Source organism: Hemitrygon akajei, chromosome 5 (assembly GCF_048418815.1).
Source record: "Hemitrygon akajei chromosome 5, sHemAka1.3, whole genome shotgun sequence".
NCBI classification, from domain to species: Eukaryota; Metazoa; Chordata; class Chondrichthyes; order Myliobatiformes; family Dasyatidae; genus Hemitrygon; species Hemitrygon akajei.
This window is the reverse complement of record NC_133128.1, coordinates 182,342,559-182,370,395: the sequence shown is the minus strand read 5'-3', so window position 1 is coordinate 182,370,395 and position 27,837 is coordinate 182,342,559. Positions and strand designations below refer to the sequence as shown.

Below are 27,837 nucleotides of genomic sequence, written 5' to 3'. Positions count from 1 at the left end.
TCGTCTGTACCTCACACACTGGACCCTCAGTCTGTGTGAAAGCACACACCACCTTCCAAATGCTGCTCGAAATCCATCTCAGACAAACCGGTCTCCCACGTGATTATTGGTCCTTCCACCTTGAAGCCATTCATCAGCACAAAGCATCTTGTGCAACAGGGATGGCATCCTCAGCCATCTTCCCTCCTGTCACAAAAAAACCTCGACCCACATCAGTGTCCCTGACAAAACCTCCTCCCAATTCCACCATCTTGATTGGCTGACACCACATTCCTAAGTTGAACAACAAATCCTCTTACCTCAGCTCAAAGCCAAACAGGCTGAAAGCAGAACAGACAGCTATCACAGAACTGCTGAAATGAAATACCTACAGCATAGCAGTAAAAATCTTAACCAGGGCATTACACGAAGATAAAGGGTAAACTGAATGCAGCAAAGTACAGGGAAATTCTGGAGGAAAACCTGAAATAGTCTGCAAGAGAACTGTGACTTGGGAGATTTGTTTTCTAGCAAGACAATAACCCCAAGCATAAAGGCAAAGCTACATGGGAGTGGCTTAAAAACAACAAAGTTAATCTCCTGGAGTGGCCAAGTCAGAGTCCATACCTCAATCCAATTGAGAACATGTGGCTGGATTTGAAAAGGGCTGTTCACTCAAAATCCCCATGCAATCTGACAGAGCTTGAGTAGTATGGTAAAGAAGAATAGGGAAAAATTGAAGTGTCCAGATATACAAAGCTGATAGAAACCGATCCACACAGACTCCAAGCTGTAATTGCTGCCAAAGGTGCATCTACTAAATACTGACTTGAGGACGGTGAATACTTATGCAATCAACTATTTTATGTCTTATACTTGTAATTAATTTAGATCACTTTGTAGAGATCTGTTTTCACTTTGACACAAGAGTTTTTTTGCTGATCAGTGTCAAAAAATCCTGATTAAATCCACTATGATTCAATATTGTAAACAATATAACATGGGGGAGGCAAGGAGAATACTTTTTATAGACACTATATATAGCTAGGGCTACTGAGACTTTTGCACAGTACTGCAGTAATTTTATGTATTACACTGTAGTGTGCCACAAAAAAAACTAATTTCATGACATATGTGAGTGATGATGAACCTGATTCTGATATGGGTCTCTATTGTGGACTGAGGGTGGGAAGGGGGCAGGGAGAGGGGAATCATAGTTGGGAAAAGAGGAAGGGAGAGGGGAGGGAGGGAGAAGCACCAGAGAGATCAATAAACCAATTGTTTGGAATCAAATGACTTGGCCTTGGCGTCTCAGGGCAGGATGCGTCTCCTCCCGTGCCAACCCCTGCCCTGGCACTCCTTCTCTGCCACCTGTCCCACACCCCTCCCACAGTGCTGTACCCTCACCATTCCAAACATCCTTTGCTCCCACTCATTCTCTACTCCATGTTGACAAATATAGTACTGTGCAATTCTCAGCAAACAGTTGACTTTGATCTTATGACCAAGGGGAAGAAGCTGAAGATATTTTAGCCTTTGATATTTCAGTTTTTCTGGGGCTGTATTAATTATATTTGACTCAATGGCAGTCACTCAGCTCTGTTGTACAGTAATTCTTTATGGAATCCACCACAAAGCATAAAAAGTATCACCATCTTCAAACCACAACAGAACCTCCACCTTGAAGGAGAATAATCACTGAATGTCTGAGTGAGATGAGCAAGATGAGTGTATGCTCTTGAGATACTATGTGCTGGCAAAATTGACAAATTCAATATTTAAAATATTTATAATGACTCATAGGTAAAACATTCATCCTTCAACTTTGTTTTTATAAACAAGCCTGGAAAAAAGCATATTTTGATGCATGACATTGTGCAGCTGGATCCTGGACTTCCTGTCAGATTGCCAGCAGGTGGTAAGACTGGGCTCCCTCACCTCTGCTCCTCTGACCCTCAACACAGGAGAGCCCAGGGCTGTGTCCTAAGCCCCCTCCTTTACTCTCTGTATACCCATGACTGTGTCACTACCTACAGCTCCAATCTGCTTATTAAATTTGCTGACAACACTACATTGACTGGCCTTATCTCAAATAATAACAAGGCAGCCTACAGAGAAGAAGTCATCACCCTGACCAGTGGTTTCAAGAAAATAACCTCTCCCTCAATGTAGCAAAAACAAAGGAGCTGGTTGTGGACTACAGGAGGAATGGAGACAGACTCACCCCTATTGATATCAATGGATCTGAGGTTGAGAGGGTGAACAGCTTTAAGTTCCTCGGTCTATACAGTCGGCCCTCCTTATCCACGGATTCCGCATGTGCGGATTCAACCAACTGCGGCTCGGGAAAACCCGGAAGTTCTCTCTCCAGCACTCGTTGCTTGAGCATGTACAGACTATTTTTTCTTGTCATTATTCCCTAAACAATACAGTATAACAACTACTTACATAGCATTTACATTGTATTAGGTATTATAAGTAATCTAGAAATGACTTAAAAGTACAGGCAGTCTCCAGGTTATGAATGAGTTTGAAGTTGGAACAGGTACATCTGGTATTATTTAGCGTCAGTTAGTCAAACGTTTTTCTTAGTATATACTACATATTTTACCTTTCTATGCATATAAAACACTTAAGAAACATATGTAGTTCAATAATTAAACCACTGCGTTGCTTAGTAATAATTGTAGCTTTCATCAGGGCAGGGTCTTTCACATGCTCCATTAAAATTGTTCTGATCGTTGACCGACCGTAGCCTAACGCTCTTCCAATGACCGATGGCATTTCACCTCTTTCCGATCGCTTTATTACTTCCACCTTATTTTCAATTGTGATCATTTTTGTGAACAGAAACACCGCGGACTCAGAGCTGCACTGCCAGGTCCTAATGTCCACCGCACTGAGCATGTTAAATAAAGTCCGGGGTTCCGCTGGGTCCTAAAGACCACCGCACTGTGTCAGGTTAAATAAGGGACTTGAGCATCCATGTTTTTTGGTATCTGCGGGAGGGTCTCAGAACCAATCCCCCGCGGATAAGGAGGGCCAACTGTACATACCAGCTGTGTGGTGAAAAAGCACAACAGTGCCTCTTTCACCTCAGATGATTGAAGAAGTTCGGCATGAGTTCCCAAATCCTTAGGACTTTTCACAGGGGCACAATTGAGAGCATCCTGACTGGTTGTATCACCGCCTGGTATGGGAACTGAACTTCCCTCAATCGCAGGACTCTGCAGAGAGTGGTGCGGACAGCCCAGCGCATCATTGGATGTGAACTTCCCATTATTCAGGACATTTACAGGGACAGGTGCGTAAAAAGGGCCTAAAGGATCACTGGGGACCTGAGTCACCCCAACTAGATGCTACCATTCAGAAAGTGCTACCGCAGCATTAAAGCCAGGACCAACAAGCTCCGGGACAGCTTTCTCCCCATCAGGCCATCAGTCTGATTAATTCACGCTGACACAATTGTATTTCTAAGCTATATTGACTGTTCTGTTGTAGATCTTACTGTACATACTATTTATTACAAATTACTATAATTTGCATATTGCACATTCAGACAGAGACGAAACGTAAAGTTTTTTTTACACATGAAGGATGCAAGAAATAAAGTCAATTCAATTCAATTCTTCAGTTTTTAAGTAAGCTGAAATTATTGCTTAGCAAACTCTCTAGCTCCCCCAAAATATTGATGACACAACAGTAGACAGTCATGGAATTTAAAGTCATGGTAATTATGTGTCAACTTCAATCTTTATTCTAATTTCTTTGAATTAAACAAATAAATACACACACACACACAAACAAACAAAACCTGATGAAGTCTCCTGATGAAGGGTTTCAGCCCGAAACATCGTTATTACCTCCTCCCATAGATGCTGTCTGGCCTGCTGAGTTCTGCCAGCATTTTGTGTTTTTTAATAAGTAAAGCAATTAGGTTTGTGTTGCCAGTTTGTGTAAATCGGTAGCAATGACTAATGATTCAAGTTCATGGACAGCTAGATCTTGTGTGAGACAGAGAGAGGTGACATCTTGGTTGAGGTTAGAGAGGCAATATCCAAAGACCTCAGGAGAAATCAGGCAGGAGAACGGGGTTGAGAGTCATAATAACTCAGCCATGATCAAATGGTAGAGCACTCAACGGGCTGAATGGCCTAATTCTGCTCTTATGTCTTACGGTCTATATTTTGGTTCAGCACTAATTCACTGTTCTTTTCAGAGTCGTACAAAAACAAAAGTCGAATTATTTATGCAATTTACTTGGCAGGAACAAGCTGAAAGAAGAGACTAATATTCAGCAGCAATACCTTTCAGGACATTCTGTGCAGTAAATGACTTGGGAGAGATAGACCACAAGATCTGCCCAGTGAATGTCCTAAAATGACAACTGCTTAAGCCCCAGTCCTCATCTTTGCCCGCTATCAAAAACAAATAATTAAATCAATGACTACAAAGTTTTAAAATAATGTTAAAACATGCATCTTCTGTGGAGACTTTAAGGTGATTCCTGATACTAATTAGTGGGAAAATTTCCACAAATTCATGCCATGCAAGGATAGCTGAAAAAGCACCAAACAATTCTCAGCAAGCTGAGGATTTCAACATCCAAGCACGCATGAAAGAGGACTTAATTGTAACTGGCACTAACTTGGAAAAATATCAACAATTAACCAGAGAACTTACATTTACTTGGTCTTTCACAGATTCTATTACAGTTATTATTCCATTATGGTTTTATTATGTCTGCAAGGAAAAGAATCTCAGGGTTGGATATCGTGACATACCCATACTTAGATAATAAATTTATTTTGAACTTTAGAACTGTAGGAAATTTCCACAAAAATTCATGCCATTAAATTGTAAGAGTTAACATTACATGATTTCTGCAAAATTTCCTAACACAGACAAATTAAACAATAACCCTAGGTATACCCATATATACTCATGTGGTCAGTCTATAGGTAATGTTTTTGTTATTTTACAATATCCAACCTTAAGAATTCTGTCAATTACAATTTTAAGATCTCCTTCAAAGGTTTTGAAGAAACTAACCAGGAGAGTTGCTCTGAAACTCTCCAGTCTATGTCCAACAATAGGTAACCAGATGACCATTTAGATCAGGTTGTTATGTAAGAGTCTTCAGTAAATAAAAGTGCTTAGCAGGACGCTAACTTCATATATAGATTATGGGCTGGCATGGTAGCGCAATGGTTAGCAGTGGTTTACGGTATCCGCAAACCAGGTTCATTTCCCTCTGCCGTCTCTAAGGAGTTTGTACACTCGCTCTGTGAATGTGTGGGTTTCCTCCGGGTGCTCTAGTTTCCTTCTTCTCACAGTCCAAAGATGTACCAGTTGGTCAGTTAATTGGTCACTGTAAATTGTCCCTTGATCAGGCTAGTTTTAAATCAGAGGATTGCTGGGTGGCACAACTCGAAGGGCCTGAAGGGCCTTTTCCGCACTGTATTCCAATAAATAAATAAGTATATGCAATAGATTATTGAGCAACATACTAAAGCAATTTACTTGGAGGAAAAAAAACAGATCATGTGATACATACATAAATTCAGTGGCTGATTGGCAGGAGGCATAGAGTGAGAATAAAGGGAGCCTTTTCTGGCTGACTGCTGGTGACTAGTGGTGTTCCAGAGGCGTCTGTGTTGGGCCCGATTCTTTTTACGTTATATGTCAATAATTTGGTTTATGGAATTGATGGCATTGTTATAAAGTTTGCAGACGATATGAAGATAGGGGGTGGTAGTTTTGAGGAAGTGGAGAGGCTATAGAAGGACAAACAGATTAGGAGAATGGGCAAAGAAATGGCAGATGTAATAGTGTCAGGGAGTGTATGGTACACTTTGATAGACGAAATGAAAGGGTTGACTATTTTCTAAATGGAGAGAAAATAGAAAAAACTGAGGTGCAAAGGAAATTGGGAGTCCTTGAGCAGGATTCCTTAAAGGTTAATTAGCAGGTTGAGTCTGAGGTAAGGAAGGCAAATGCAATGTTAGCACTCATTTCAAGAGGACCAGAATACAAAAGCAAGGATGTAATGCTGACACAGTCTCAGAATAGAGGACCATCTTTTTAGAATGGAGGGAGGAGCAATTCCCTTAGCTGGAGAGTGGTGAATCTGTGGAATTTTTCCCACAAGCAGCTGTGGAGGCTAAGTCTTTATGTGTATTTAAGGCACAGGTCAATAGATTCTTGACTCGTCAGGGCATGAAGGGACATGGGGAGAAGGCTACCATGCCACCCAATTTTCTTCCCTAATTATTTTTAAATATATAAAATAAAATGCGATGGACTGTCTATACTTCAGAATTCCCACACAAGTGCAATAGAATCCCAAATCATTATTGTTTTGGACCATCGAATTTCCTTCCTCCCTACCCTGGTATTTAGTTTAATTCAGTTTTTCTTGTATATCTCACATTATTTTATTTATAGAGCATTTGACAACTTGAAGATGCACCTTTGATGCTCCAAATTTAGTTTTTCTGGATCTCTTTCCCATGGTCAAATCACTTATAAATCTACGATCATACTGCAGCACGTCTCATTCCTCCCAAATTCAGTATTCATGTGATAAACCTCAAGAATTCAATGTTTCAAAACCTTGGGTTGCCCACCTTCCTGCTGCCAAATCCCAGAATCTCTACACTGGTTCTAATGAACTGCAAAGAGATCCTCTACATGTTACCACACTTCAAAATTCTCCAGTGGATAACACTGAGCTAATTTCTCTATTACACATATTCTGTCTACTTCCACATCAATGGCATCATTAATTATAGGGTTGATAAAACATGATATGTTACACAGTATAACCACCCTGTTATTACACAGAATGCAGGATCATAATTACCCAGTTCAATGTATGTAATAACTTTCAAAGATACTTATTATAGGATATTTCAGGCAACTACTCATACAGCAAATGATTTAAACAAATTAAGAAAAAACATTATTTGATAAACATAAGAGATTTTGCAGATGCAGGAAATTCAGAGCAACACACACTCAATGCAGAAGGACCTCAGCAGGTCAGGCAGCATCTAAGGAAATAAATAAACAGTTGATGTTTCATCGGAGATCCTTCAAAGGACTGCAAAGGAAAGGGAAAGATACCAGATTAAGAAAGTGGGGGGAAGGGGAAGGAGCTCAAGCTAGCTGATAGGTGGAACCAGGTGGGAGGGAGAGGGAGAGGATGATGTAAGAAACAGGGAGGTGATAGGTGGAAAAGGCAAAGGGTTAGAAGCCGGAACGTGATAGGAAAGGAGCGTGCACCATGGTAGAAAGGGAAGGTGAAGGGGCACCTGGATGAGGTAATAGGCAGGTGAGAAGTAGTAAGAGGCCAGAGCTGAGAATTAAAGAGGGAAGAGGGAGGGGAAAAATTACCAGAAGTTGGTGAAATCAATGTGCATGCCATCAGGTTCCGATGTGTAGCTTCTCCAACCTGAGAGTGGCTCCGTTATGGCAGAAGAGGAGGCCAAGGATTGACATGTTGGAATGGGAAAGGGGATAGGACTTAAGGTGAGTGGCCTCCACGAAATTCTGCTTTTTGCTGAGGGAGTGGAGGTGCTTGACAGAGCAGTATCCCAATTCACATTGGGTCTCACAAATGTAGAGGAGGCTGCATCAGGAACGTCTCATGCAGTAGAAAACCCCAACAGATTCGTAATTGAAATATTGCCTCACTTGGAAGGACTGTTTGGGGACTTGAATAGAGGTGAGGGAGGAGGTGATTGGTTAAAAAAATGAGGCAATCAGGGCCAGGGAAATTGACAATTGTTGAGGAGATTGAGAGTATATGAAGTGTTGGTGGATGTAGGTGGGAAGGGACTGAACCAAGGGTGATAAAATGGAGATGAGAGTTCAGTGGGGCAGGAACAGGCAGAAACAATGGGTCTACTGTACTTGGACAGTCAGATTTGTGGATCTTGGCTAGGAGATAGAAGCAAGCAGTGTGGGGTAAGGGAACTATGAGGTTGGTGGCCGTGGAGCTCTTCAGAGTTGATGAGAGCAGTGACAGTGTGGAAGATAATGGCCTGTTGGTCCTATGTGGGGTTCAACCAATACTTATGCCATGTTTATTATTCAATGGTTCAATTTAACATCAGAGAATGTATAAACAACCTGAAATCTTTACTCTTTGCAGACATCCATGAAACAGAGGAAACCCCAAGAATGAATGACAGAAAACCAAGATAAAACTGTTTTAAGAGCACTATGTATTTCATAAAGTTCAGAGTGTTTCAGCAAATTTAATCATTTAATGTTAAAATATAGTTTAATCAAAATGTCATTTACATATTTTTATGATATTAATTAATGTACCATTTTCTAATCACGATGCAAGGCATAATCCAAGTTTTTCTTGTTAAAAATTAAACTAAAATTATAAAGGTCTCACTGCTGTTCGTTAATTACTGGGTGGGGTTGGAGATTTTCTTGGCACATTCAGGGTAGTCAGGTGGTGTGTATGCTTTACCAACCATAGTTGGGCAGGTGGCCCAATTGATTTGTCTGATCAGCCCCTATTTAAATGCAGAAAGTGAGCTGCCAGTACTAATCCTGCTGTTTACAGACAGTTCACTGTTTGAGGCAGCAGGAAATTTGGTAGTCAAGTGATTCCATTAAGCCTATAGCAATACCTGGAAAAAAAGGGATGACTAAAGCAATGTTCAGCAGCGGGGGACTTGGGAGAACAGATTGAAAGCAGAGAGAGAAAGGGGAAAAAAAACTAATGCAAAGCAGCAGCAAAGAGATGCACATCTAAGATTTAAATGTTGCAAAGGTAACAAAAGGTAGTATCTGAAAGACTTGCTTCCAAATATACTTGAATATCACTTGTGTTCCCTTTAATCTTGGTGCAAACAGCAAGGCTACAACATGCTAACTTCCAAGCACAATATCTCACTAAACAAAACTATTAGGTCTCAATAACGTGTAACAGTTGCATTTCATTATTTGCATCCTTTTAAGTTTCAGGTAAGCATAAGCAGGCAAAATCATGGCCTGTACAATGATGAGCATTTGGCAGAAGTCAATAAAGTGTTATCAGCTGCAATTTTCTTCCCAAAATCACTCAGTTAATGGTGAGAATCTGGGTTGGAGGAAAACTGAAATCTCTCTTTGCTAATTCAGAATTTAATGGGTCAAATTTTGCAGTAGTAATGACTGTGAAACTAGTAGAGTTCTTTGTCGTTACTCCAGTCAACTGACAGCAACTTCAAGGTTTTCACATGCATTCAACTTAAAGAAATTCAATTTCTATCAGCTATTCAGCACAAGTTTATAGGCTGCTTTGTTGGCTGCCCTCTCTAGCACAATTTACTGAGTTATTTGAAATGATGCAAATTTATGCTCATTACAAATAACTCCCACTGTAATGTAGCTTTGATACACAAGCTTTAAGTTTTTAAACAGCAAACAAAGCCTTGATGAATAAAGACACTAACTTCATACATATATTGCAAATCCTCTAAACATTTCAATTAAAAATATATAGCTTGTAAATGCCTAGTCACGGTATTTCAGCAACTAATCAAATGTGTGCTCCAAAATATTTAATTCTATATTAGAAAAATTAAAGGATGCTTTCTAGTTTTGTCAGTGATAATTCATTAATGGTTGATGAAAGCACAGCTGCTGGTTATCAGGATCTAAATGAAATGATGACTGACAGATGCAGGTGTCAGAGAAAAAGAAAAGAACATCATTCCACACAGAAAGCTGATTTTTTTGTCGGGGAATATATTGTCAGTGAGTAGGAAGCACCATCATTTTACCACTGAACACTAATGCTGGTTTATGTCTTAAGTCGTAAAGTGCCTGCAATAGATTTTAAAGGTGAAAAGTCAGACATTTGAAACAACAAAAGCCAAATTAACATAATCTTTACTTAAGTGTGACAATAAAATTTAACTTTGATAATTAAAACATAGTATCAAAAAGATGGCATAGGTCTCCATGAATTTCCCTAATTCACTTCATATTGTTCTTCTCATTTATCTCCTTCATGTCAACTTCACTCCTCTTTCCTCCATTCTTTCAGAAATAAGGTGGAATGTGATGCTTAAAAGAAAATGCCAAGAGCCAAAGGCTAGATTGCCCAGTGGTTTGCAGAAAAAAACAGGTGTTGAATAAGAAATCATTCTGGTTTTATTGGAAAGTATGAATTGGTGGCAGTGATTGTTCTTCTTCATGGTTCACCTCCAATTTGCACGATTTAAATTGTTGCATTCACAGAGACAAGATTATTATTGTGGCAAGAGTCAGGATTTATGACATGCAATGACATGGAAGCTGGCAGAGTTTGGAATTGACTAGGAGACCAGATTAAGGCTGAAAAATAATAGAGTCAGGGACTTTAACATTAACAGCATCAGCAGTCAAGACTACTGGGGAGAAATTATCTATTGATTCTTAACAGGCAGTATCTCTACCATTTTTTAATCAGCCACCAATATTCCAGGATTCATGATTAATCATAAACTTTAATGTACAAGACTCATAAACAATGGAACTACTGGTGAATGCCCGAGATTGGATATCTCAGAGTGAGCAACTCAGTTCTTGACTCACCACAATCATTTTAGCACCTTACGTAATAAAAATTGGGAATCAGGCAGCATCTATAGAAATGAATAAAGTCAATGTTTCCGGCCGGGATCCTTCTTCAGGACTGGAAAGAAAGGGGGAAGATGGCAGAATAAAAAGGTGGGGGAGGGGAAGGAGGACTACCTGGAAGGCAACAGGTGAAGCCAAGTGGCTGGGAAAGGTAAAGGGCTGGAGAAGGAGGAATCTGATAGGAAAAGAGAGTGGACTATGGGAGAAAGGGAAGGAGGGAAACCAGAGAGAGGTAAGAGACCAGAGTGGAGAACAGAAGGAGGAAGGGAGAGAAAAAATATCAGAAGGAAAAATTAATGTTCATGCCATCACGTTGGTGACTACCTAAACAGAATATGAGGTGTTGCTCCTCAATTCTGCCAATGGCCTCATCAAGGCAAAAGAGGTAGCCATGGACTGACATGTTGGAACAGGAATGGAGATAGGAATTAAAAAGTTAATTTTAAAATGATGGTAGGAATTAAAATGGTAATGGTAATAATGTTAATTTTCTGATAATATTTCCTCCAACTTCCCTCTTCTTCTAATCTCCATTCTGGCCTCTTACCTCTTCTCCTCACCTGCTTATCACCTCCACCTGGTGCCCCTCCTTCTTCCCTTTCTTCCATGGTCCGCTAGTTAATCCTCTTCCCCCTCCTCCACCCATTTATTCTTGCGACTTTCCCCTTCCTTTCCAGTCCTAAAAAAGTGTCCTGGCCCAAAACGTCAACTGTTCATTTATTTCCATAGCTGCTACCTGATCTGCTGAGTTCTTCCAGCATTTTGTTTATGTTATTGTGGATTTGCAGCATCTGCAGAATCTTTTGTGTTCACCATTCCTTCAGCATTATTGGTGCAGGCCCAGGAATGCTGCAACCAATAACAACAGAACCAAGTTGGCAGCACAACAAAGTCAAGGTTTCAAGGTCAATTACAGATGGGGTAATAAATGCTGACCAACAATTACATCCCAAAAGTAATTGAATTAAATTAATGAATTAAAATAGAAGAACGTCTTGCTGTAGTTCAACTATTTCCATGATAAGTACATATATACATTTAAGTTCAGTCATGATGTGAAAGTGTCATACATAAAAATTTTACATTTATATATTTGTAATTTCTATAAGGCTGAGGTGATCAGTGCCAAAACAAGTTGTTATTATGAAATTTTTCCAAATAATTTTGCATCTTGCCAAAAGGAACATGGCAGAATTAGAAGGGCAAACTGTATTTAATGATGAGAAATGCACAGTATTAGGAGTAAAACAGCAAATTTGGTTGAATAATAAAACACTTCGATAAAACACTACAAAATCAAACAAATCTATGATATACTACACTGAATTTGAAGGCTTGCATTATAACGAGAGGTTGGAGCCTTTGAAACCAGAGGTTGAAACTTAAGCATTTCTGTCACATTTTGATTCTAGCCCTTTCTTAGGGATTCTTTTACCCGAGGGGAAAATGATCAAAAATCAAAGCATCAGCTGCAGAGCCCAGGAAAATACTGGCATGGAAATATCAAGAATACCCAGCAGTAGTTAAAATAACAGAAAAATGGTGAAGTAAACTGGGATTATGGCGATTCTGAATCTCAAAGTTATAAACATAAGCCAAGACATACTTGGATTTATACTAACTGGTTAACATAACACACACAAAATGCTGGTGGAACACAGCAGGCCAGGCAGCATCTATAAGGAGAAGCACTGTCGACATTTCGGGCCGAGACCCTTCGTCAGGACTAACTGAAGAGACAGATACTAAGAGATTCGAAAGTAGTGGGGGGAGGGGGAATTGCAAAATGATAGGAGAAGACCGGAGGGGGTGGGATGAAGCTATGAGCTGGAAAGGTGATTGGCGAAAGTGATACAGAGCTGGAGAAGGGAAAGGATCATAGGACTTTCAAATCTTTTACTTTCAAATCTCAAATTTCAAAATTACTTTCAAATCTCTTAGTATCTGTCTCTTCAGTTAGTCCTGACGAAGGGTCTTGGCCCGAAACATCAACAGTGCTTCTCCTTATAGATGCTGCCTGGCCTGCTGTGTTCCACTAGCATTTTGTGTGTGTTGTTTGAATTTCCAGCATCTGCAGATTTCCTCGTGTTAACTGGTTAACATGTTATTTTGTTCTTAAAATAAATAACTCAATGCTAGAATGTACTGAAGAGTTTAAGGCGAATGAAAAGAAATGTGAAGAAACAGTTAAAGAGCACTGTTTTCAATCTTAACAACTCCAGTTTATAAAATTAACTTACCAATGAAAAACATACTGAATTAGTTGAAATATAGCTAAGAAATTGAACTGGTTCCCAATTGTTTACAACAGAATATGATTTGCCTCAGGAATACGTCAAGAATGTTTCCAAGTGCTTCATCTTACCAGAAAAGGAATATATAACTTCTATGTACAATAAAAGAGTTGATTTCCACATAATAAAAATCTAAACTTAGGATAAAAACAATTCACCTGATCTCTGTGAAGAGATGCTTTCGGTACATATCATTCAATAGTACCTGTCTACATGCAACATTACTGGATACTATCTAGTTACAGGCAACACACATTGTCATAATACCAAAAAATAGATGGTATAATTGTTCCTTACTCCAGCATTCTAATAACCTCTGGGATTATTTTTTTTTTAAATAGGAAATTCTTTTTATACAGAAGATGATCACAAACTGCAAACCATACATTTTGTTAAAAGATATTTGTTAAGAAAGAAAGCAGAGAATGAAAAACCCAAGTGGAAAGCTGATTTCACACCATCTATATGCTCAATAACAAAACAGTAAATAAAGAGAGGAAAAATAATGCAAAACTTAATATGTGGGAGATATTCTCTGATCCAATCATCATACACCATGACTGTTCTGAAATAGTCACATCAGCACTTGCCACCTTGTACTTCTTACTCCCTTCCCCCACCTTCATATTCTGACTACTCTCCTTCCTTTCCAGTCCTGATGAATTGTCTCAGCCAGAAATCTCCACCATTTACTCTCTTCCATAGATATTCCCTGACCCGCTGAGTTCCTCCAGCATTTTGTGCGTGTGTGTGTGTGTTGGTTTGGATTTGCAGCATCTGCAGATTTTCTCATGTTTGTAACATTTGGGAATGTTAGAATCGAATAATGCACAGGCAGAGTATATAATGTGTATCAAAGTCCTTTAGTGATGAACTCTGAGGTCCTCACTGAAAGATGACAATATTCCAGAATAGGTTTCTATTCAAGTAGCCAACTAATACATTTTAAATTGATTTTTTAAAATAATGGCAAATAAATAATTGCTCAAGCATTTAATTTTAAAAATGCTGTGATTAATGGGCAGTGCAATCAACATCCCTGACATGTGGCACTAAATAAAGGTGAGAGAACTAACATAGCTTGAAGTCTACAGCCTACAACTATTAGGCAAAATATACTCTGCTATCTATGTATATTTAATGAGTTTAAGGAGAGCATTTGGCCTTAACCAGCTGGAAGAGAGTTCAGTTTGCTCAGCACGTGCACAATTGCCAGGGTACACAACTGTCCTGATGTACGTAGAGCTTCAACAAAAACCTTCATTATTCCACTCAATAAGCTTCCAAAACTCATTAAGCTTATTTGGTGGTTAGCATCTTTTTAATTTGAAATAATATTCTCAAAATAAATGTCAAGTGATTGTCTTGAATGTCAAAATTTATTCTAAAAGAGCTCCAAAAGTATGTTGTGTAAAAAGACATATTAAAAGGCAAATGTGATTTAATTTGCTTTTGATATCAAGAGCTAACTCACAGCATTGCCTGTGAAACTGATCCTACCCTAATTTTTCAAGTGGAAATTATTAATATTCAAATTGATATGAATTAATTAGCTTGCTTATTAAATAATCCCTCATCAAAAATAAAAGTACTGGGGAAAAAGACACATCTGGAAGTTTGTGTCAACATTAAATACAGCAGGCAAACTGCAAAGTGAATATTACTCAACCCTGTCTCAAAGTACCTCAGCAATTTATTCACCAATCCCACCCCCCAAGCCAACCACATACACCTCTACTCTACTTTTCACATCAATCCTTAAATTGATCTGTTACACTAATAAATAGAGCCAAATTGGACCGTGTTACATACAAGAAATTAAATGGAGATTATCCAAATTCATTTGACATTAGATTCTTCCAGCCAGAGGGGACTTTCCTTCCACCATCCAAATTATTTTTGACACAAGTCAAGAGATAAAATGTGATTCTAGTTAGTCAATACAATGTGGTTCTGCTACTTTTTAGGAAGAGATTCAAGACTGTGGATCTCCACGAAATGTGTAAAATACTGAGTTAAGTTATGCCCAGACGTATTACCTGTTATCAGTGTATTCAATGAGAAGAGATGGAGAGGCTCAATCTCATCAGGTGCCAGCTGAGAGAAACCAGGTCTCAGTTATTGTTAACCAGCTCCCCCTCAACTATCTAGAAGTACAACTTTTCAGTTTTGAAATTTCTCTCACATCAAACTCTTTAAAAATTATGAAGCTCAAATAATATAAAACCAAGAACAAAAACTTGGACACAATTAATAGTTTATAATGAAGCTTGATTTCTTCTTGGACATGAAATCTGAAGACCAAGAAATCAATAGGGTCTCTATTCCAGAAAGTAGTTCCCCACTTCAGAACTGGCAGTGCAGCATTATGCTAAGTAGGAGTTGTACGTCAATGTAAGTAGATAAGTTTGAGATTTAAGGTTTCGGCATCTGAAAGCAGTTGGTTCACATTTATCACAAAAGGTACTACGGATGTTGGAAATGTTGAGCAATATACGTAATGTGCTGGAGGAGCTCAGCAGGTCAGGCAGCATCTATGGATGGGAATAAACAGTCAACGTTTTGGGCTGAGACCTTTCATCAGGACTGGAAAGGAAAGAAGAAGTACAAAGTAGCAAATGATAGGAAACTAGGAGATGTGGAGATGCTGCCTGACCTGTTGAGCTCTTCCAGCACATTGCACGTAAGGTTCACATTTGAAGTGTGAGCTCCAGCTCATGATTAGTCCCAATACACGTACAAATCATGGCATTATAGTTTGCTAATAATCACAGACAACATTTAAGTTCAAAAATCTAAGGTGCAAAGGGACTTGGAAGTCCTCGTGCAGGACTCCCTAAAGGTTAACTTGCAGGTTGAGTTGGTGGCGCGGAAAGCAAACAGAATGTTGGCATTCTTTTCGAGAGGAATCAAATATAAAAGCAAGGATGTAATGTTGAAGCTTTATAAGGCATCAGTGAGGCCTCACTTGAGAAGTTTTGGGCCCATGATTTCAAAGGATGTGCTACATTGGAGAGGGTTCAGAGGAGGTTCATAAGTGTAGGAATGATTAGGGAATGATAATGTTATCACATGAGGAAAGTTTGATGGCTCTGGACTGGTACTGGTGGAAGTTAGAAGAATGAGGGGGGAATCTCATTGAAACCTATCTAGGCTTTTTATCATTTAATAGAGTGGATGTGAAGAGGATGTTTCCTTTTCTTTATCAATTTTTTAATTGAGTTTTGAGTAGATAAACATAACAATGATAATGATACAAAGAGATCGGGTCTACATTACTAACGGTTAACGTATGCAGAAACAGACTCTGAGAACATGTGTAATCTAAGCCCCCCAATCTCTTAGTAACTAAACATGAAAAAGATTTAAAAAAATGAAATCAAGAGAAAAAAAAGTCCCCCCTAAACTAAAAAAAAACAAAACAAAAGCTGGGCTGCCATGGTTCATCGGTTAAAATCATTATTTGTCATTAACTCCGCTCCGCTATACATGAACAAAAAGTTATTGAGAAAGATTCGGAAAGGGTCAGCTTGCATCATATGAAAATGCTGAATAAATGGCCTCCAAGTTTCTTCAAATTTAACTGAAGGGTCGATAGTGCCACTCCTAATTTTTTCTAAGTTTAAACATGTTATAGTTTGGGAAAACCATTGAAATGTAATAGGGAGATTAGAATCTTTCCATTTAAATAAAATGAATCTTCTGGCTATTAATGTAACAAATGCAATCAAACTGCAAGCTGAAGGGGATAATTGACTAGAGTCCATCACTGGTAATCCAAAAATTGCAGTAATAGGATGAGGTTGTAGATCAATACGCAAAACTGCTGAACTAATATCAAAAATATCTTTCCAATGTTTTTCCAAAAGAGGGAAAGACCGGAACATATTGTCAAGGAAGCTACCTCAGACTTACATCTGTCACAGACAGGATTTATATTGCAATAAAAATGAGCTAACTTATTCTTGGACATATGGGCCCTATGAACCACAAGAGGATGCTTCCCGATAGTGGGGGAGTCTAGGACCAGTGGTCACAGCCTCAGAATAGAAGAATGCCCATTTTTAACGGAGATGAGCAGCTTTAGCCAGAGGGTGGTGAATCCGTGGAATTCGTTGCAACAGGCAGCTGTGGAGGCCAGGTTATTGAGTGTAATTAAGGTGGAGATTGATAGATTCCTAATTAGTCAGGGCATGATAGGATACAGAGGGGAGGCAGCAGATTGGGGTTGAGAAGGAAAATGGATCAGTCATGATGAAATGGCAGAGCAGACTCAACTGGCCAAAAGGCTTGGCTCTGCTCCTATATCTTATGGTCTTATAGTCTAAAAAGTAAACAACTCGCTGTCCTTGTGTTGAAACCTTGGTGGTGGCAGGGTATTCATGAGTCTCACAGCCTGAGAGAAAAAGCTGGTACCCAGTCTGGCAGTCCCAATCCTGATGCTTCTGTACCTCCTTCCTTATGGTAGTGGGTCAAAGAGAATGTGGGTTGGGTGGTAGGGAGGGATCCTCAACAAAGAATCCTTCAGGTCCTTCGTCTGCAATGCTCCCATTAAATGTCACAAATGGCGGGGGGGGGGGGGGAGAGAGGGAGACCCCAATGATCATCTCAGCTGTTTTACTGTGGTGTGATTCCTTCCAGCTTCCATACCCCATAATGATGCAGCTAGACAGAACGCTCTCAATGATGCTCCTGTATAAAGCTGTAGAAATGGGAGTGGGGGGTCTTACATGCCTGAATTTCCTCAAGGTATAGACACTGCTGTGCCTTCTTGACTAGTGAGGAGGTGTTGTGGGTTCAGGTTAGATTGTCTGTTATGTGCACACCAAGGAACTTTGTGCTCTACAGCAGAACCATTGACGTGGAATGGAGAGTGGTTGGCTTGTGTCTACCTGAAGTCCACCATCATCTCTTTTGTCTTGTACACGTTGAGACTCAGGTTGTTGTTCTCACATCATTTGACAAACCTCTCTACCTCCTCTCTGTATGCCAACTCAACTCTGCTGCTGATCAGGTCAACCACTGTAGTATCATCAGCAAACTTGATGCAGTTTGAGCTGAATCTGGAAGTGCAGTCGTGAGTCAGCAGCAGGAACAGCAGCAGACTGAGCACACGGTCCTGAGAAACATCAGTGCTCAGTGTGATGGAGCTTGAGATATTGCTGCCAAATTGGACTGACTGGGATCTTTCTGTCAAGAACTCCAAGACCCAGTTACATAGAGAGGTGTTGAGTTCCAATGAGGACAATTTACCCACTAGCCTCTCAGGGATGATTGTCTGAAATAACAAGCTGAAGTTGATGAACAACAATCAGGTGAATGAGGTATCATCATAGAGGAACAAATGAACTTTGGTTCATATCTTTGTGGGCAGGTTCGCTTGAGCATTTGGAGACGGTTTGAACTAGGATGGCAGTGGGTTGGGAACCAGAAGGTTGCCATAGTATGCAGAGCTGGGCTGACGGAATTCAATCCGGAAACATGCAAAATGATTCACTTTGGAAGGCCAAACTTGAAAGCACAGTACAGAGTTCATTGCAGGATTCTAAATGGTGTGGAAGAACAGGGGGATCTTAGGCCCCATGTTCAGAGATCCCTTAAGGTTGCCACACAAGTTGAGAGGGTACTTAAGGCGGTGTATGGTGTTTACCTCCATTAGATGAGGGATTGATTTCAAGAGCGGCAAGGTGATGTTGCAGATCCATAAAACCTGGGTTAGACCACACGGAGTATTCTCTTCAGTTCTGGTTGCCTCATGATAGGAAAGATGAGGAAGCTTTACAGGGGGTGCAGAGGAGATTTGAATAACATGTCTCATGAGGAAAGAATGAGCAAACTCGGGTTTTTCTTTTTGGCATAAAGAAGGATGAGAGGTGACGTGATAGAGGTGCACAAGAAGCATCAACATAGTGGAGAACCAACAACTTTTTCCCAGGGCGGAAGTAGCTCTTGTATACAAGAGAACATAATTTTAAAGTGATTGGAGTAAAGTATGGGGGTGGGGTGGGGGAGAAATGTCAGAGGCAAGTTTTTAAAAAAAATTATAGTGGTGGGTGCATGAAACACGCGGCCAGGGGTGGTGTTAGAGTCAGACACATTAAGGACATTTAAGAGACTTTTAGATAGGCACATGGATGAAAGAAAAATAGAGGGCTTTGTGGAAGGGAAGGGCCAGACTGATATTGGAGTAGGATAAAATGTCAGTCTAAAATTGTACGCCAAATGGCTTGTATTGTTGTCTACTGTTTTATGTCCTATACCCATAAATCCATGAAGGAGGCAACACAGGTTGATAAGGTGATGAAGGAGGATTAAAGGGATAAAGTATGTCGCGACTTCAGTGACCAGGTCATAGAACATAAGAGCAAGGTGGTTATGGAACAGCTGTATTAAAACACTGGTTCAGCAAAAACTCTGGAAAAAATTCCTCCCCCCCTCCACTCTATTCATCACTCTGGCCTTCTACCTCTTCTCACCTGTCCATTACCTCCCCCTGGGTCCCCTCCTCCTTCCCTTTCTCCTGTGGTCCACTCTTCTCTATCAGATCCATTCCTCTCCAGCCTTTTATCTTTCCTACCCACCTGCCTTCACCTATCACCTTCTTGTTATCCTCCTTGCTCTCCCTCTACCTTTTTACTCTAGTGTCTTCCCCCTTCCTTTCCAGTCCTAAAGAAGGGTTTTGGCCCAAAACATTGACTGTCTATTCATTTCCGTGCATGCTACCTGACCTGCTGAGTTCCTCCAGTATTTTGTGCGTGCTGCTTGAGCTACAATGTGTAGTTCTGGTTTCCACATGATCGGAAGTATGTGAATATACTGTAGAGGGTGCAGATGAGATCTACTGGGAAGCTGCTAGGATTATTTTTATTAAGACAGAGACATTTGGGGGAGGGGCACATTATGAGACATAAATACGGTAGACAGTGAGAGACATTTAACCACACAGTGACTTCTTAATGTGTAGGTCTAAAATGAGGATTAATAAAGTTAGAAGGAAATCTCCCATCCCCTTACTCCCTTGCAGGTGATTGCAACCTGAGAAGGTGGATGGGCCAGGTTTCTTCTACCGTTTGGAAGTACCAGGAAAAGCACGTCAATTGAAAAGATATAGAAGAGTGGTGATTAAGTGCTGATAAATGGAATTACTATAAATGGGTATGTGATGGTTGGCGTGGAATCAAGAGAGCCAAATGGCCTATTTCTGTGCTGTGCAAATCTGATTACTGTAGTCATATCACAGATTCTGAATCTTTACTGATGCCTTCAAGTATTCCGCAACAGCCACCAGGAATCCCAGTGATGAAACTGATTTCCTGCATTGCAGCATTCCTATCTGGAGCCTTTGAGAAAGATCAAAGAATCTAAGGGGAATTTCATTTTTCCAGCTTTCCCCCGAATGACAAAATACACGTTGATGAAGAGATAGACAATTGCAATTGATGCAATGTCAAGTTAAGCAAGTGATTGTTTTCGTCACCATAGAAATCTCTAGATACCCAGCTGCAAATCTTTCTCAAAATAAACTGTCAAATTGAAATCTCACATTAACAACCAGTAAAGCAGGTATCAGCACTGTGCTTTACTGCTAGGTTACATAACATAAAAAAAGGAAGATCCATTTCTCTAAAGGAAGTTCAGTGAATGATTAGAAAGTGATTATAAGGCAAAATGGTTTCCACCATCAGCTCCTGATTGATAATTAGGTGCAAAAAGTTGAATCATACAGTCATTCATGAGGAAAAGCTATCATACCAACAATGAAAATAATAATTTACAGAATGCATACTCCACCTCGGAAGTCCTCTGCAGATCCTTACCTGGAATCAACTGTTTCATATCAAAAAGGTAAACTTTACAGAAAAGGTTAGCTTCATGAAGAGCATGCTCCACCTAGCAAGTTTTCTACAAATCCTTACCTGTAACCAATGTACTTACTAAATTCTTTCATATCAAACAGGTAAACCCTATTGGTTTGAATCCAAATCATTAACTGTACTATAGTTTAGAATTCAGTGGAATTATTCTTAAAAAGACTAGTAGAATAAAGTGCAAGGTAAATTTATTTGCTAATTAACATTGCAATATACCTATTTGTGAGAAGAATGCTTTCTGATAGTGGGTATTAATGAAAGGACATTGCCCATAAGCTAGCAAAACATCTAATGGATGAACATAACTGAATATTATTGCAGTAGGGCATTAAAAATGTTCATCATTAGCTAGACTTGGCCAAGTACTCTTCTGCTACATTTCTGAACATCTAAATGAGAATAATATAGTGAGTTTAACAGGGCAATTGGAACCTGAACGAGTAGGACAAAATACAGTAGATTTATTTAACTTCAAATGAAAGATTCAGAGCCATAGCATGGAAATAGATCCTTAGGCCCAACTGGCGCATGGCGACTGTTGTGCTGCAAACTAGTCCCATCTGCCCCAAATTTGGCCCATAAACTTCTAAGGTCTCTCCATGTACTTATCTAGATGGCTTATAAATGTTGCTAATGTGTCCACATCAACCACCATTTCTGGCAGCTTATTCCAAATGTGCACCATCTTTTGCATGGAGAAGCTGTCCCAGATGTCCCTTTACTCAACTCTAATCTTAAATCTATGCTCTCTTGTTCTCAACACCCACCTTCTTGAGAAAAAGGCTAAATGCTTTCACCCCGTCTATGCTTCTCATTATCTGATCTCTTAACAGATCACCCCTCAATCTACTACTTTCCATGGAATAAAGTCATAGACCACACAATCTCTCCTTGTAAGTCAGGCCCACAAGTCCAGGCAACATCCTGGTAAACCTTTACTGTATTCTTTCCAATACAACTCACACAAAACGCTGGAGGAACTCAGCAGTCCGGCAGCATCTATGAAAATTAATAAACACTTCTTCAGAACTGGAAAAGATGTGGGAAGATGCCAGAATAAAAGTTTGGGGGGGGGGGGGCCAAAGAGGAGAAGGACTAACTATAAGGTGATAGGTGAAGCCAGGTGAGTGGGAAAGGTACAGGGCTGAAGAATGAGTCTGATAGGAGAGGAGAGTGGACCACAGGAGAAAGGGAAGAAAAATGGGCACAGGTGATAGGCAAGTGTAGAGAACAGTACGAGGCCAGAGTGAGGAACAGTACGAGGCCAGAGTGAGGAATGGAAGAAGAGGGAAGTGGGAGGGAAAAAAAATTACCAGAAGGAGAAATCAATGTTGATGTCATCAGGTTGGAGGCTACCTAGACAGAATATGAGGTGTTGCTCCTCCACGTCGAGAATGGCCTCTTCATGGCAAAAGAGGCGGCCATGGACTGATGTATCAGAATGAAAATGTAGAGATATGATTTAAAATAGTTAGTCAATTCTCTTTTGATGGTTGGAAATTCTCTTTTGATGGATTGAGCAGAAGTGCTCGACAAAATGGTCCCCCAATTTACCTCAGGTTTCACCAGTATAGAGAAGGCCACATTAGGAGCACCAGATACAATAGATGACCCCAACAGATGTGCAGGTAAAATGTTGCCTCACCTGGAATGGTTCTTTGGAGATCTGAATACAGGTAAGAGAGGAGGTGAATGGGCATGTGTAGCATTTCTGTCACTCGCAGGGATATGTGCCAGAAGGGAGTTCAGAGGGGAGAGATGAATGGAAAAGGGAATTGCAGAGGGAGTGATCCCTGTGAAAAGCAGAGAATTAGGGGTGGGGGCTCAGGTGAAAGTGTGTTTGGTGGTGAGATCCCATTGAAGATAGCGGAAGTCGTGGAGAATGATGTGCTGGACGTGGGGACTCATAGGTGGTAGGTAACGACAAGAGGAAATCTATTGCTAAGGTGGTGGGAAGATGTGGTGAGCGAAGATATCTGGGAAATGGAGGAGATGTGGGTGAGGGCAGCATCAATGGTGAAGGAAGAGAAGCTTTATTCTTTGAAGGAGGACGTCATGTCCTGGAAAGGAAAGCTTCATCTTGGGAATAGATGCCTCAGAGCCAAAGGAATTGAGAAAAGGGAAGAGCATTTTTATAGGAGACAGGTTGGGAAGAGGTGTAGTCAAGATAGCTATGGGATTCGGTTGGTGTATAAAAGATATTGGTAGCCAGTTTGTCTACAGAGATGAAGACAGAGAGATTTAAGAAAGGGGTGAGGAGTGTCAGAAATGGACCAAGTGAATTCAACAGCAGGGTGGAAATTGGGGGCAATGCTGATGAAATTGATGAGATCAGCACGAGTGTATGAAGCACCACTAATGCAGTCGTCAATGTAGCACAGGAAGAATTGCGGAGCATTACCGAGGAAGAGCTGGAACATGGACTGTTCTACGTAGTCAACGAAAAAGCAGGCGCAGCTGGTGCCCATGGCTACCCCAAGAAATTGAAGAAAGTGGGAGGAGCCGAAGGAGAAATTGTTGAGGGCAAGGACCAGTTCTGCCAGACGGAGGATGGTGGTAATGAAGGGGAACTGGTTCGTTCTTTTATTGAGAAAACAGGAACTATGAGTTTAGTGGTAGTGGATGGGAGTTCTCCAGAGCCGATGAGGTCAGCAACGTCGGAGACAATTTTCAGATGGTCTGGAGTGGGGTCCTCTTCAAGGGGTAGACAAGAAGTAGTGTTTGAGAGTTGCCACCTGGCCTCAGCAAGAGAGAGGTCAGTCTGCCACACTAAAGAGTACCTCCTTTGTCTGTGGGTTTGGTGGTGAAGTTGAGATTGGTGTGGAGAGAGTGGAAGATAGTGCATCATAAGGGGTAAGGTTTGAGGAGGAGAGTGGAATGCTGAAGTCAAGCTAGTTAATGTCTTGTTGGCAATTAAAGATGAAAAATCCAGAGCAGGCAGAGAACCAGAGTGGGGGTCCAAGAAGTAAAGGGTTGGGGATGGGAGAAGGAATCATTGGTGCGTGGTGGGGAATTCTTGCCAAAGATGTGGCTCAGAAACGGAGGCAACAGAAGAGCTCAGCGTAATGGCAAGCGCGGAACTCACTGAGGTTCAGGTGAAGGGAGACAAAGATAAGGTCCCTGATGAGGACAGAACGTTCTGCCTCAGGGAGGGGAAGTTTGGAAAGAATGCTGAAGACATGGCAGGGATTAGAGCTGGGATCAGCAGGGGGACAAAAGTTGGTGGCATCAGAGGAGGGGAGAGGTTAATTGTGACCAGAAGGGTACATAATACTCCAAATGCAGCCTCATTCACGTTACATAATTGCAACATAGCTTTCCAACTCCAATACTCTCTTCCCTGACTCATGGTCACTCTCTACATGTGATGGAGCTTTTGGAGGAGTCTGCATTGCACTCCTAGGGTCTTCTGTTTCCTAACATTCCCCAGAGCCCTACCCTGTCGTGATCTCCCAAAATATGATACCCCACATTTATCTGGATGGAAAACCATATGCTAATCTCTGATACTTTTCATAACCTTCTACACTATCTACAGCACCACTTCTTTTAGTATCATCCACACACTTACTAACATGCCTTGTATATTTACATCCACATCATTTATATAAATTACAAAGGTCTTAGCACTGACTCTTGTGGCAGACCACTAGACACAGACCTCCAAATATTGGCAGATCCCTCAGAATACCCATACATCAATTTACCCAACACAGTTGTTACTCGAGCGGTGGGGTGGGGGTTGCCTACAATACATTCCTAGAGTGACTATCCCTCTCTTGTTTCTAAGTTCTATCTATTCCCCAAGAATATCTTTTCTGATTACCATTATTAAATCCTCTTTCATCAAGAGAGCCACTCCCTCTCCTCTCTTACCTGTACCTCCATCATATCTGTAGCATCTGCGCTCTGGAATAAATAAACTCAGAAATAGATACTAGAAGGAAGTCTTTAGTAGTTGAATTCAATATGAAATCAGAAAGAATAAGGAAATAAAAAGAGAGACTACTTGAAAGAGGAGTTGTCAAAGGTTTTTTGTGTGATGTTAAAACCTCCAGTTGTGGACAAACAAGATCCCATATACTCTATGTTCATGTTCATATTTGAATGATTGGCAATAATAATTCTTACATTACAGGTTAAACATTATTAAATATGATCAATATAATTAAACTGAAATTTGTACTATCTTTCCAATACAGCATATTTAGTAAAGATGTTTAAATGAAATCAAAAGGAAGTACATTAAAGCTTTGTGAAGTTAAACTAGATACCATTGAGAAAAATAATAAACAGTGGATTCCGGTTAATTAGGTTACTGGTTAATCAGGCAGCCACTTGCCTGGGACAACACTTAAAGAGCAAAAAATTAGTTGAGAAAATAGCTGGGATTCCCTTTGCTTTGGGATACTATGCTGCTTAATTGGGACAGGAGATTGTTGCTGTACAGTTTCCTACTAGGATCAGTCGTGTGCACTTTGTGCGGATGTTAGACACTACACCGTGCTTACAGCAAGTAGTTTTTAAATAGCATCAGATGCGTGAGCTTGCGTTATTTTATTCATTTATGCCAATGGACACTGATTCAAAAAGCAGTGATTTTGGTCATTTTGTTTTTTGACTTTTAAAAACCCTTGCCAAGATGCCACGAAAACACTTGACACTAGCCAAAAGAATTACTCTCGAAGTCAGCATTGATTTTGTTCATTTACAGTCAAAAGAACATGGCAGCGTACACTGGATAAATTCCTATGTTGATAACTATTATGAACTACAACACAGTTTTATAGTACTGTTGTATTATTGGTACTGTTCCAATTTGTTCTGTATTTCATTTAAATACATAGTTTGTGACTCAGTTAACTGGTAGTTTGTCTTTTTTATACCTTTTTTAAAAACTATATTTTCATGAACCTTTGGCCTTCTGGGCCAGCTGCTTAATTGGGCCAACATACTGATCCTGATACGTCTGGATTAATCAGAATCCACCGTAATCCACATTTAATCAACAATTTGCTATTTGCCTGTGGTTGTCATAAATTTAAGCATTCATAAAGACTAGCCTCCATTATGTCGATGCTAATATCTGACTCAATTGTAAATATGAACTCAAAACACTAAGTAAACAAGATGCAACAGAAATTATTTATAATGACGATTTTCGATTTTTTGGCTTACCTGCTGAGGTCCTCTTATCTCTGCTGCTGGAAACTTAACGGCAGACTCTTCAGCATTTAGGAAAGGATTTGAAGGTTTATGAGCAGTAGGGCTTGAAGGATTTCTAAACGGGGTTCTTTCGATATTAATGTTTGCACACTTTCCTTGTTCACCACAGAAGAGGTTGTTGGACTCTTCATTAATTGGTCCCGCATTACAAATTTCAAATGAAGTCCATTCTTCTTTATTGCATTTTTTACTCAAGTCCTGGATATTATCTTTCAACAGTGCCTCTTCAACATTACAAGTAGGGACTTCAACAGGAAGTTTTAGTTTTGATTTTTCTGGTGCACTGTTTAGGAATTCATAATTATCTGAAGGTGGGAATTTGATATCTAACTCAGATAATGACTCAACAACTGGAAGCTGCCCCTGTTGAACTCTGTAGTCTTGTGATGCAACAAAGTCCTTTGATATGCTTCCCTCCTTCACATTGGTTTTAACTAGATGTTCTTGCTCTCCTTCATCTGTGCACTGTATAGGCATTGAGAAAGGCATATCTAAAATTGGAAAACCAAGCAAAAACAAGCATTTCATTATTAGAAATCAGATCACCAATAAGAACAGAATACACAGAAGCAGAACTAAGTAACTTGGTCCCTTGTGTCTACTTTGGCATTCACTACGATCACAGCTGATCTTTTACCTCAACACCACTAATACGACATCTCTTTATTTAGAGTGTTTAGAAATCGATAAGGAAACATTTATAAGAATGTGTTTCTTACTATTTTAGTTGTCACCCTGAAACTTTCACAACTCCCACTCATGAAATACTGTATAGGCAATATATGTGATCCCATCATTTTCACCACTAATACAAAGAATACTTGCATTCAGATCCTTTAGCTACATTAAAATAGTTGGTCATTACAGGTTGTGGTGGCAGCAAAATGTACTTGTATAAATGCTGAGACATTAAGTCTGTTCCTAAGGAATTCCAATATCCAAAAATTTGAGAGAGTATAACAACTTTCATCTACTAAATTGTTTTGCAGTTCCAACGCACCAACAGCTGGAAGGTACAGCAGTTGATACCTCACTGTGATAGCCGATAACTAGCAAACATGAACATCTGGATTGAGCAGTAGGCCATTCTTGCCCTCAAGCTTACTCTGATATTCAGAATCAGGTTCATTATCACCGCATGTGTCATGAAATTTATTATCTTCAATAAGATATTGGCCGATTTCTGTGGCTTTTTTTTTTGCACTATTTTTAATTTAACTATTTAAAATACATATATATACTTCCTGTAATTGATTTATTATTTTCTATATTTATCATGTATTACATTGTAATGCTGCTGCAAAGTTAACAAATGTCACGACATATGCTGGTGATATGAAACCTGATTCTGATTTCAATGCCACATTCCACCTACCCACAGTAACCTTTCGCCTATTTTAAAAGAATCATCAACTATTTCTGTCTTTAAAATATTTAAAAGATTCTGCTTCAATCAAGTCCACTCACTTTTCTGAAAATCAATGGAAATAAGGCTTGTCCCTTCAATATTTGTTCCTGAGATAACCTGTTTATCCTGAGCATCAGTCCAGTAAATTTCTTGGACTCTTTCCCTTTGGTCTTATCTAGCAATACTGTCGACACAGCTCTGGATTTCATCCCACCCATGTCATATATAACACAAGTAAACTCTGTACTTTCAATTCCCCTAGAGCAACAAACAACAACATTCTGTTAGCTTCCCTAATTACTTACTATACTTGCACAGTAATCGTTTTTACATTATACATGAACACACACAAATCATTCTGCATTTCAGAGCTCTGTAAACTCATTTCTATATTGTGCTTTTACATTTCTTTTTACCAAAATGCAGA

General features: G+C 39.9%; 1 protein-coding gene across 2 annotated transcripts in view; it reads right to left on the bottom strand.

Moving 5' to 3' along the window:
• The window catches only part of tank (TRAF family member-associated NFKB activator), a 133,925-nt gene that overhangs the window by 49,734 nt on the left and 56,354 nt on the right, over positions 1 to 27,837 (bottom strand). For both annotated transcript variants that reach the window (XM_073047397.1, XM_073047395.1), the window contains exon 8: positions 25,955 to 26,493. In XM_073047397.1, the coding sequence (XP_072903498.1) occupies positions 25,955 to 26,493 (539 nt within the window). The remainder of the gene's footprint in view (positions 1 to 25,954; positions 26,494 to 27,837) is intronic.